At 35.5% G+C, this 13,362-nt stretch overlaps 1 protein-coding gene across 4 annotated transcripts in view; it reads right to left on the minus strand.

The window, feature by feature from the left end:
* BRCA2 (BRCA2 DNA repair associated) overlaps positions 1–13,362 on the minus strand; it is a 78,534-nt gene that overhangs the window by 42,949 nt on the left and 22,223 nt on the right. For all 4 annotated transcript variants that reach the window (XR_006786415.1, XM_045844865.1, XM_045844866.1 and 1 more), the window contains exon 12: positions 12,060–12,155. Coding sequence is in view for 3 of the 4 variants with exons in the window: in XM_045844865.1 (XP_045700821.1) it covers positions 12,060–12,155 (96 nt within the window). In the remaining variant the exon portion in view is untranslated. The remainder of the gene's footprint in view (positions 1–12,059; positions 12,156–13,362) is intronic.

The following is a 13,362-nucleotide window of genomic DNA, read 5'->3' on the forward strand; positions in this document are numbered from 1 at the left end:
GGAACAAAAGGAAAAAATAAACATCCAACAGGAATAGAATGAAGAAACAAGAAGTCAAAATAGTAAAGAGAGTCTTATAAACCTCTAGGACATGAAACATTCCAATATCCAAATAATAAGGGTGCCAGAAGGAGAAAACAACAGCAAGAAATTGAAAACTTATTTGAACAAATAATGAAGAAAAACTTCCCCAATCTGGCAAAGGAAATAGATTTCCAGGAGGTCCAGAAAGCTCAGAGAGTCCCAAAGAAGTTGGACCCAAAGAGGAACACACCAAGGCACATCATCATTAAGTTACCCAAGATTAAAGACAAAGAGGAAATCCTAAGAGAAACAAGAGGAAAGGAGACAGTTACCTACAAAGGAGTTCCTATAAGGTTATCAGCTGATTTCTCAAAAGAAACCTTGCAGGCAAGAAGGGGCTGGAAAGAAGTATTCTAAGTAATGAAAGGCAAGGGCCTACAGCCAAGATTGCTCTATCTAGCAAAGCTTTCATTTAGAATGGAAGGGCACATACAGTGCTTCCAAGATAAGGTCAAGTTAAAGGAGTTCATCATCACCAAGCCCTTATTATATGAAATGTTAAAGGGACTTATCTAAGAAAAAGAAGATAAAAAAATATAAACAGTAAAATGACAACAAACTCACAACTATCAACAAATGACCTAAAAGAAAAGAAAAACAATGAAAACAAAAACTAAGCAAACAACTAGAACAAGAACAGAATCAGATAAATGGATATCACATGGAGGGATTTCAGTGGGGCGTGGAAGGGAAGAATAGTGGGGGGAAGATACAGGGAAGAAAGAGCATAGTTAGGAGGCATAAAATAGATGGGGAAAGATAAAAAATGATATAGGAAACAGAGGATTCAAAGAACTTATATGTACAACCCATGGACATGAACTAAGGAGGGGAATGCTGGGGGGTTGGGGGGCAGGATGGAGGCAGGATAAAGGGCGAAAATTGGGAAAACTGTAATAGCATAATCAATAAAAAATAATTGAAAAATGTATAAATAATGAAGGCTAGAAACTTTAGCACTTTAGAGATTGTACCTAAGTGCACTGTGCCACTGTGACATTCCTTTTTATTAATCAAGCTATTACAATAATCATAAAAAAATCCATAGGGAACCAACAGTAAAGGAAAGGAAGCCAGGGTTCAATTCAATGATTTGGAACATAAGGAAGAAATAAACAGTCAACCAGTACAGAATGAAGAAATAAGAATTCAAAAAAAAAAAGAGGAGAGAATAAGACTCTGATACATTTACGAAAATGCCAACATCTGAATCATAGGGATGCCAAAAGGAAAAGACGAACAGCAGGAAACTGAATACTTATTTGAAGAAATAATGTAAGAAAAGTTCCCTAATCTGGCAAAGGAATTAAACATACAAGTCCAGGAACCACACAGACGCCCAAACGAGTTGGACCCAAAGAGGACCATACCAAGAGAAAGTATAATTAAAATGCCAAATGTTAAAGATAAGGAGAGAATCTTACAAGCAGCAAGAGAAAAGAAGAGAATTACTTACAAAGGAGTTCCCATAAGACTATCAGCTGATTTCTCAAAAGAAACCTTGCAGGCAAGAAGGAAATGGCAAGAAATATTCAAAGTGATGAAAAGCAAGGACCTATGACTAAGCTTACTCTATCCAGGAAAACCATCATTTTGAATAGAATGGCAAATAAAGTGCTTCCTAGACCAGGTAAAACTAAAGGAGTTCATCATCAACCAAGCCCTAATTATATGAAATGTTAAAGGGACTTATTTAAGAAAATAGAGGATCAAAACTATGAACAGTAAAATAACAACAAACTAACAACTATCAACAACTGAATCTAAAAAACATAAACAAAAACAAACTAAGCAAACAACTACAACAGGAACAGAATCACAGACATGGAGATCATATGGAAGGATATCAGAGGGGAGGGGGAACGAGGAGAATGGGGGAAATAGTACAGAGACTAAGAAACAGAATTGGGAAGAGACGCAAGATGGTGGAGGAGTAATGTAAGCCACAATAACCTCCTCCCAGGACCAATCAGGAATTACAGCTAAATTGTGGAGAAATACCCAGAACAAACAACTGAACAATAGTGAAACAGAAGCCTTAAACCTGAGATGGACAGAGGAACAATGTTCAGCACTAACTGACTGCACCTGCACAACAGCATAAAAGACATGGTGGGTGGAGTGACAATCAACCAGCTGGAGGGAAGGACCCACTGAAGAATGACCGAATAACAATAAAAATCCAATTATATTCAGCGAGCCAACATAAATGGCATAAAGGGCATTCCAAGACCATCAAATTCAGGAGATCAAGGATTCTGCACTATTGAATCTCACAGGTTGCCTACCACAGAAGTTCATACCACAAACTCAGGTAATCAAAACAGATCAATTTAAGTAGCAGGGGCAAACAAGAAGAGAATCACAAATAATGGGAAGACAAAGAATAAAACCCCAAATGAAAAGAAAGGAGGAATCCTCAGAAAGAGTGCTAAATGAAATAGAGGCAAGTCAACTATCAGATACTGAGTTCAAAACAACTGTTATAAGGAAGCTCCACGAGCTCAGTGCGAATTACCAAAAACTGTAAGTGAAGACACAAGGAACTCACGGCAAATTACACCTCTGAAAAAGGACACAGAAACTATCAACAAAAGCCAAGAGGAAATGAAAATGACAATTTCTGAATTGAAGACTACAGTAAAAGGAATCAAAAGCAGGCTTGATGAAGTAGAGGATCAATCAGCAAGCTGGAGGACAATGTAGAAAAATACTCCCAGAAAGCGCAAGAAAAGGAAAAGAGGCTCAGAAAGAATAAAGAGGGATTAAGGGAAATGCAGGACAACATGAAACATAATAATATCCATATAAAAGGGATACCAGAAGGAGAAGAAGAAGAGCAAGGAATAGAAAACCTGTTTGAAAAAGTAATGATGGAAAACTTCCCTAAATTGATGACAGAAAAAGTCACACAAATTCAGGAAACAGAGAGGGTCCCAATCAAGAGGAACCCAGAAAGGCCCTCTCCAGGACACATCATAATTAAATTGGCAAAAGACAAAAAAAGAACTTAAAGGCAGCAAGGGAGAAACAAGAAGTAACATTCGAGGGACCCTCCAATTAGGCTAGCAGCAGACTTCTCAATGGAAATGCTCCAAGCCAGAAGGGAATGGCAAGAAATATCCCAAGTAATGAGAACCAAAGGCCTGCAACCAAGACTACTCTACCCAGCAAGGCTCTCAATTAAAATGAAAGGCCAAATAAGGAGTTTCCCAGAAAAACAAGGATCAAACCAGTACTGCAAGATATGGTAAAGGGACTGCTTAATGAAGATGAAGAAAAAGAGTGAAAGACAGAAGAACACAGGTAAGAAGGGAGTAAAATGGCAGTAAATAAGTACCTAAATAATAACCTTAAAAGTAAATGGATTAAATACGCCAATTAAAAGACATAGGGTAGCTGAATGGATAAGAAATCATGACCCACACAAATGCTGCCTACGAGAGACCCGCCTCAGAAGAAAAGACTTACACACAGACTGAAAGTGAAGGGTTGGAAAAAACTACTCCAAGCAAATGCACAGGATAAAAAAGCCAGGGTCGCAATACTTGTATCAGATAATTAGACTTCAAAACAAAGGCCATAAAAAGAGACCCAGAAGGACACTTCATAATACTCAAGGGAAGAATCCATGAACAAGACATAACATTATAAATATATATGTACTCAACACAGGAGTACCCAAATATATATGGAAAATCTTGGAGAACTTCAAGAAAGATATAGACAGCAACACACATATACTAGGGGATTTTAACACCCCACTGTCAAGAATGGATACATCTGCCAAACAAAATGTCAACAAGAATATTGAGGCATTGAACAATGCCAATCAAAGCGACTTAACTGATATATATAGAACCTTTCATCCCAAAGAAGCAAAATACACATTCTTTTCAAATGTATATGGAATATTTTTAAAGATAGACCACATGATAGGACACAAAGCAAGCCTCAACAAATTCAAGATAATTGAAATCATATCAAGCATTTTTCTCTGACCACAAGGGCCTGAAACTAGAAAGCAACCTCAAGGAAAAAACTCAAAAACACTCAAACGTGTGGAGACTGAATAGCATGCTATTAAACAATGAATGGGTCAAGAATGAGATCAAGGAAGAAATCAAAAAGTTTCTGGAAAACAAATGAAAATGAACTCACAACAGTCTGAACCTTATCGGACACAACAAAGGCAGTCCTGGGAGGGAAGTTCATAGTGACACAGGCCTACCTAAAAAAGATAGAAACAACCTAATAAACAACCTAAACCTACATCTACAAGAACTGGAGGAACAACAACAAACAAAGCCCAGAACAAGCAGAAGGAAGGAAATAACCAAGATCAGAGCAGGATTAAATGACAGAGAGACTAAAAGAATAATTCTAAGGATCATTAAATCCAGGAGCTGGTTTTTTGAAAAGAAAAAACAAAACCAACAAGCTTTTAAGTAGACTCATCAAGAAAAAAAGAGAGTGGACCCAAATAAACACAATCAGAAATAAAAGAGGAGAGATTACAACTGATACCACAGAAATACAAAGGACTGTAAAAAAATTACTATGAAGAACTATATGCCAAGCCCTGGCTGGCGTAGCTCAGTGGATTGAGCGCGGGCTGTGAACTAAAATGTCGCAGGTTCTATTCCCAGTCAGGGTACATGCCTGGGTTGCAGGCCATGACCCCCAGCAACCGCACATTGATGTTTCTCTCTCTCTTTCTCTCTCTCCCTCTCTCTCTCTCTCTCCCTCTCTCTCTCTCTCTCCCTCCCTCCCTCCCTTCCCTCTCTAAAAATAAATAAATTCATTCTTAAAAAAACAAGAACTATATGCCAAGAAATTTGAAAACCTGGCTGAAATGGAAATTTCTAGAAAAATATAATCTCCCAAAGCTGAATGAAGAAGAAACATAAGCCTAAACAGACTGATAAGAGCTGGTTAATTTGAAGCAGTAATCAAAAATTCCTGGCACACAAAAGCCGTGGACTGGACAGTTTCACAGGAGAATTTTATAAAACATTTAAGGAAGAGCTAACAGACTCCACAGACTATTCCAAAAAAATCCAAGAAGAGGGAAGACTCCAAAACTTGCTTTATGAAGCCAGCATCATTCTAATCCCCAAACCAGATAAAGACACATCAAAGAAAAAAAAACTACAGGCCAATATTGCTGATGTACATAGATGCTAAAATCCTTAATAAAATATTAGCAAACTTCATCCAGCAATACATTAAAAAGATCATATATGATAACCAACTAGGATTCATGCCAGGGATGCAAGAATGGTACAATATTTGCAAATCAATAAATGTAATATGTCACATAAACAAAAGGAAACACAAAAATTGCATGATTGTATCAAAAGATGCAGAAAAAGCATTTGATAAGGTGCAGCTCCCATTTATAATAAAAACACTCAGCAAAGTGGGAGTATAGGGAGCATACCTTAACATAATGAAGGCCATACAGGAGAAACCTACAGCCAACATCATACTCAATGGGCAAAAACTAAAATCTTTTCCACTAAGATAAGACAAGGATGTCTGCTTTCACCACTTCTATTCAATATAGTATTGGAAGTTTTAGCTATAGTGATCAGACAAGAAAAGGAAATCAAAGGCATCCAAATTGGAAAGGAGGAAGCAAAACTGTCATTATTTGCATATGACATGATAGTGTACATAGAAAATCCTATAGACTCCACCAAAAAAGCACTCCATCTAATAAGCGAATTTGGCAAAACATCAGGATACAAAGTCAACATTCAGAAATCAAAGGCATTTTTGCACACCAACAATGAAATGTCAGGAACAGAAATCAGGAAAAAAATCCCATTTGATATAGTAACAAGAAAAATTAATTACCTAGGTACAAACCTAACCAAGGAAGTAAAAGACCTGTACTCAGAAAACTACACAACACTGAAGAAAGAAATTCTTCATACACAAATTGAAGCATGTACTGTATTCATGGATTGGAACAATTAACATCATCCAAATGTCCATACTATCCAAAGCAATTTATAGGTTCAATGCAATCCCTATTAGAATACCAGTGACATATTTGACAGATACAGAACAAACATTTCAATAATTTATATGGAATCATAAATGACCCCAAATAGCTGCAGCAATTTTGAGAAAGAAGAACAGAGTAGGAGGGATCACAATACCTGACATCAAACTATATTAAAATGCCACAGTAATCAAAACACTCTGGTGCTGGCATAAGAACAGACACATAGAACAATGGAACAGAATAGAGAGCCCAGAAATAAACCTCAGTCTCTACTGTCAATTAGTATTCGACAAAAGGGGCAGGAGCATAAAATGTAGTAAAAATAGCCTCTTCAACAAATGTTGTTGGGAGATCTGTATAGCTCACCAAAATGAAAAAAACATGCAAAAAAATGAAACTCAACCACCAACTTACACCATACACAAAAATAAACTGAAGATGGATAAAAGACTTACATATAAGTCCCAACACCATAAAGGTCCTAGAGAGGAATATAGAGAGAAAAATCTCAGATACTCCATGTAGCAATATTCGCTGATATGTCCCCTTGAGTAAGGGACATAAAGGAAAGAATAAACAAATGGATTTCAGCAAAATAAAAACCTTCTGCACAGCTAAAGAAAACATCAGCAAAATGAAAAGGGAACCAAGCGTATGGGAAAACATATTTGCCAATGATACCTCAGACAAGGGTTTGATCTCCAAAATACATAAAGAACTCTTGCGACTCCACTCCAAGAAGACAAACCCAATTTAAAAATGGGCAAAGGACCTGAACAGATCCTTCTCCAAAGAGGACTACGGAAAGCCCCCAGACATATGAAAGGATGCTCAGCATCACTAGCCATTAGAGAGATGCAAATTAAAACCACTCCACACTGGTCAGAATGGCCATCATAACCAAATCACCTAACAACACTGCTGGTGCGGTTGTGCAGAAAAGGGAACCCTAGTACACTGTTGGTGTGAATGCAGACTGGTGCAGCCACTGTGGAAAACTGTATGGAATTTCCTCAGAAAACTAAAAATGGAACTGGCTTTTGGCCTGGCAATTCCATTGCTGGGATTATACCCTAAGAATCCTGAAACACCAATTCAAAAGAACCTATGCACCTTAATGTTCATAGCAACACAATTTACAAAAGCCAAGTGCTGGAAGTAACCTAAGTGCTGATCAGTAAATGAGATCAAAATATGTGGTACATTTACACGATGGAATACTATGCAGCAGAAAGAAAAAAGGAGCTTCTACCATTTGCCACACCATGGATGGAACTGGAGAGCATTCTGCTAAGTGAAATAAGCCAGGTGGTGAAAGACAAATACAGTACGATCTGACCTAGAAGTGAAACCTAATAAAACAAACAAGTGAGCAAAATATAACCAGAGACACTGAAGTAAGGAACAAACTGATAGTAAAACAGAGGGGAGGGGGAAGGGATAACAGAAGAATGAAAGGAAAGGGTCATCAGGTAACAAGTATAAAGGAGCCATGGACAAAGCCAAATTTGGATAGGATTGAGGGTGGGAGATAGGGGTAGGAGGGGTGGGGGAGTATGGGGAGGATAGTCAAGAGAACAATGCTTAAACAATAAAGTAGAAAAAGAAAAATATTCACTGAAGCCAAAATACAAAAAATAGGCATTTTACATCATCGTTAAATGTATTTTCTGTTACATAAACTGCACAGTGATTCCCACAGAATAAACTAGCATAAAAATGAAAAAGAATAAAAAGTAAAAAGTTGTAAAAAAAAGAAAAAGAAAAAAGAAACATAATTGGTAGGTACAAAATAGATGAGGATGTTAAGAATAGCATAGGAAATGAAAAGCCAAAGAACTTAAATGCACATCCCGCAGACATGAACTAAGGAGGGTATGCTGGAGGAAAGCGGGGTACCCAGTGGAGGGGGGTAGAAGAAAAATTTGTAATAGCTTAATATACTCAAAGAAAAGATTATAAAAAGGTCTTTAGATCAAAAATTTTGAGAACCACCATTGCAGGGTAAGTAACTATGGTGCTGTTATTATTGCAGCACTAAAAAAAAACAAAACAGTAACATGTGCACAATGAAGATAGGCAGAACCCCAATCCTGGTGTTTTAAAAGCTATTAACCACTGAAAGGATCATTGGAGAAAGGGTGATTTCAAGGCTATAGCAGGGAATTACAAGGACATCCTAGGAAATCTTTTTATGATAACAAAAAGCATGGAAGTGCCCAAAGGTTGATCAAGACATGTTAAAAAAAATAAACATCCCCCTGGAAATACTTTAAAGAGATTTCCAGTTTTAAATTTGGGAATGATTTAAAATAAAAAAGAATTTTTCTTTTTGTGAAAATGTACATTATGCATATATAATACATTTTACTTTTAAGCTTTATACATGTATTATAAATAGAAATCTAAAAAATCAATTTTATGAAACAGAGGAAAAATTCATTTGTACCATAAGTAGTAATTATTACAGCAACTATTCCTTTAATCTGAAAAACTGGTAGTTAAATGGAAAAAAGTTAAGATTTTAACCTACCTTTTTAGGAAGAACTATAGTTCACCCCAAATTGTTAAGGAAAAGCTCTTCCTTGCTAAAGAATTCCAGCTACTAAATGTATAAGGAATTAACGTAATTTGAAAATCACTGTTTTCCAATATCCAATTAAATAATTGACTAAAGTAAATATCATCAATGAATGTTAAAATTGTGAACGAAAGACAGTTTGGTAAACTGGATATTCTCACAGGACCAAAAAGAATCATCCCATAAATTACTATATTTTGCTGTGTATACTGCATGCATCTTTTTGTCCAAATTTTTGAGGGAAAAGTAAGGATGTACATTATAAATGGGTAGTATTAATTCTATATCTACATGAAAATTTTTAATTCTTTTATTTATGCTTATCCATTAGAAGTGTAACTCTAGAAAGCAATAACAATATCCATATGCAAAATAATACCCTGGAATACAATAATAGGTTTTGTTTCTAAATATAAATGAATTAATTAATTATTAAAAAATTAAAACGAAGTATTTTTTCCCTTAAAGTTTGGGCCAAAATTATGGGTATATCATACACACAGGAATGCATTACACATGGCAAAATATAGTACTTGCTAAATTGCAAATGGGAAAATATACCTTTTTATGGTATAATCTGGTGGTTATCATTGTAACAAAGTGATGAAGTCATTTCACACAATGTGCCCCTGATATGATGCAAGGCATGTACACAGAACTTCTATGAGGCATTCTTGCCAAAAACACATAACCTAATCCTAATTAAGCCTTTGATCCAAATAGGGACTAGAAGAAAAAGTTAAATGATACTACAAGGAAACAAACAAATCCAGAATGTAGGACAGTCTATAAAACTGGCTTGATCAAGCCCTGACTGGTGTAGCTCAGTGGATTGAGTGCAGGCTGCGAACCAAAGTGTCGCAGGTTCGATTCCCAGTCAGGGTACATGCCTGGGTTGCAGGCCATGGTCCCCAGCAACCACACATTGATGTTTCTCTCTCTCTCTAGCTCCCTCCCTTCTTCCTTCTTTAAAAATAAATAAATAAAATCTTAAAAAAAAAAAACAAAACTGGCTTGATCATTTAAAGGTGCTACTGTCATAAAAATTAAACATGAAAAAGTAAGAAGACTACTGAGATTATATTATATCAGATATTAGGCAACTCTTTGGGATAATGGTTCTATGGTTATACTATTATGAAATGTCATGTCTAAAACTAACACTCAAATGTTTTAGCAAAAACATACATATATTATCCCCATAGATCTATTACTATTTATGTCCACATATATGTGATCAGATAAAACAAACATAGAAAAATAATAACACTGTTGAATATAGTGGCTATATGGGTATTCTCTCAACTTTTTTTTTGTATAAAAATGTTCATAATAAAAAATTTTAAGGAAAACAATCATTCACTTGCAAATTATGAATGAAGATCATGCTGAGAAAAAATCATGAAATAAAAGGAAGATGTGATGATCAAATAAATACTAAATATATACTGGCTTAAGATAAATCCCCAAAAGAGTTATGGTAACATTTTATACAATAACATCATTGTTAAAATTACATACTGTTTTTCCATTTACTTCCCATAGGACAATGGAAGGACAAGAGTTGCCTATATGCATGCTATCTAACACCATTCTTTCAATACCTAGAGAATAAAGTCACAACTTACACAGGCTTGAAAGACAATTTATCAAGTAATAATTCAGTATGGTAAAAACTATCCTAGATATTATTTATACTTCTAATAAAGAATAGTAATTATGGTTTTAGTTTCCAACTCCATTCAGAATTCTTGTGCAGACTAAAGTTTGACACCCATTAAATTAAAGAACAACAGAAATAATAGTTTTCTGGACATTCAAAACAGTCTGATTTTTAGCCCTGGCTGGCATAGCTCAGTGGATTGAGCGCAGGCTGCGAACTAAAGTGTCGCAGGTTCGATTCCCAGTCAGGGTACATGCCTGGGTTGCAGGCCATGGTCCTCAGCAACTACACATTGATGTTTCTCTCTCTCTCTCTCTCTCTCTCTCTCTCTCTCTGTCTTTATCCCTCCCTTCCCTCTTTAAAAAATAAAAATAAAATCTTAAAAAAAAAAAACAGTTTGATTTTAAGGTAACTGTCACATCTCTATCATTAAATTAGACATGAGTTAGAAAATTCCAAAGTGTCCTGCCTCTTGTGGGATTTATCCCATGTGTTTCAGAACTAACCCCCGACAATTTAATACATTTCTCCTTTACTATATCAGTTCTTCATTCTCAAACCAGAAGCCAAGTATATAGTGAACAGTTACATATGTATTATTTATTTTCAAGCAATTCATGTTAAGAACTTCAAATTTCAGCCTAAATGAGATAGGAAGCTACAGTGAGTTTTAAGTAGGATTTGACCTCTGTATTATAAGAGTGATTCTGGCTGCTTGTATGGCAACTAGCCTGGAAGGGGATATCTCCCCAAAACAGGGAGGTGGGTTAGAAGCTATGACAGTGGCTTGGGTAAAGGGTTAGAAATGAAAAGAAATGATCAGATTCTTGTTATATTTTGAAGGCAGGACCTATAGAACTTATTGACTGGTTGGGTGTGAAGTATGAAAAAACAAGGGTAAAAGATGACATCAAGGCTTTGATGTGATCAGCTGACAGAATGGCAGTGAGAAAGGAAAAATAACAGAAAGCAGGTCTGGGGCAGGAATGGAATCAGGAGTTCAGCACTGGTCATACCAACTGAGTTGCACATTAGCAATATCAGTAGAAAAGTGTCAAACTGGCAAATGAATAAATAAGTCTGGAGTTCCAGAACAAGCTAAAGGCTGCAGATATTATTTTGGCAGTCATTGAAGTATAGGCAGAGAAGGGATCTAAGGATAGAGTCCTGGGGTACACCTATGTTTAGAGTAAGGAAAGAATAGGGAAGAATCAACAAAGACAACTGAAAAGTGGCTACGTAAGAAGAGAACCAAGAGAGCAGTGGTCTCAGAAGTGACCAACCATGTTGAATATGGCTGAAATATGGAGTCAAATGAGAACACAAATGCCTGCTGGATTTGCCAACAGAGAGATCACCATGTGACTTAGGAGAGAGTGATTTTGGTGGCATAATGAATGCCAAGAGCTTGACCGAATTCCAGAACCCAAGCTTCAAATTTTTAGACTAAGTTCTTAAGACATTTTTATAGCTTTTTAATTTAGAAAGCCATTATTTTATAATAATTGCACATTTCCTAATTACGAAGAACCTCTGCATCATACCAGATATTATGAAGAAGCTTATATAAATAAAGCAAGACTTAAGCTTAACAAATCAAGCTATAAAGCCTTGCCCAATTATCTATATACTCAAAAGAGCTGAAAAAATAACTTCAAGAATAATATAGATAGTACTCACAGAGGGGGAAAATATGGATAAAAAGCATATCTTACCATCTGGAGTGCTTTTTGAAGCCTTTAATGATTTTTCTTGATTTTCTATTATCCTGTCAAATTCATTTAACAAGTTTCTTTTGATTGGGGGTTCTCCTAAAAAGAAATGTCCATACAGATTTTTAAAGAAAATAATAAACAAGCCTATAGTCCATTTTTTAAAACTAAAGTACTGACTCTTACAATATGTTCAGCAAACATACATAATAATAGTTTAAATAGCAACCATTTTCTTTTGAAGGAGAATATTCATTTTTTCAATATCAATTTAATTTCTATTATTTTTAACCATTTAAAATACCTCTATTTAATTGGGTCTAGGGATAAACAGACATTACCAGATAGCACTGATAAGCTACTTTTTAATAAACTCACACTGAATGTAACCCTAGTTTTACTGGAAATAAGGAAAAACAAAACTTCTTCAAATAAACTATTTTTTCATTAAACTCAAGATGGAATTTATTGTATAGGTCATTGAATTATAGTCAGTGAGTAGGAGAAAAGATTTCTTAAATTACCAAAAGTACAGTCAAATTTTAGTAGAAGTACTACTTCTTATTTAAAAATTCTACAAAGGATGAGAATAAAATTAAACCATGGTCCTAGTTACGCATTTCCATGTCATACTGATAATATGTGATAACAGATGTTTTGTTTTTTGATGCTTTATTAAAGGAAGTGAATTTGTAGTATTTAATAAGAAAACTGTCCATGCAAGGCTTTACTAAGTGTTCGATGACAATGTGATTTAATTAACAAGGACCTGCACTAGTCAGGTAACCAGAAGCTGATTTAGCTGTATAAACTTACATGTAAATGTATGACAGAGGTGGGGGTATTAAACAATGATGCTGCTGAGAACATTAATTAAAAGATATTTTTCTTCTAAGCAGAAGGCCAACTCACTTCATTATATACATGAACTAAATGAAATGGGTTCTTATAAAGAAAGCCATTATTTTCCATGAAAGAATTATTAATATCTTTAAGCATCTGCACTTCAGCATTTTGCACTAGACAAGAGCAATAGTTTAAGGTAAGTATCCTAAACTTACCACTCTGCCCATAACATAAACTTGGTATAGAAGGAGGCCTGAACACCTGATTAGGCAAAATCTGTATCCACCAGGATAATTTAGAGTAAAAAGGCACCAAGGGGAAGAATGAACTGACTGGCTTCAGTGTTGTTCTCTGTATTATGAAGGGACTGGAGAAGACTTGTGATACCTATTCTGAGTCTACAGTTTTTTTAAAAGGGGCAAGTTATTGAAGATTAGCCACTTAAACATTGGAGAGTTAG

Source organism: Phyllostomus hastatus, unplaced genomic scaffold, assembly GCF_019186645.2.
Source record: "Phyllostomus hastatus isolate PE091 unplaced genomic scaffold, TTU_PhHast_1.1 phas_contig_41, whole genome shotgun sequence".
Classification (NCBI taxonomy): Eukaryota; Metazoa; Chordata; class Mammalia; order Chiroptera; family Phyllostomidae; genus Phyllostomus; species Phyllostomus hastatus.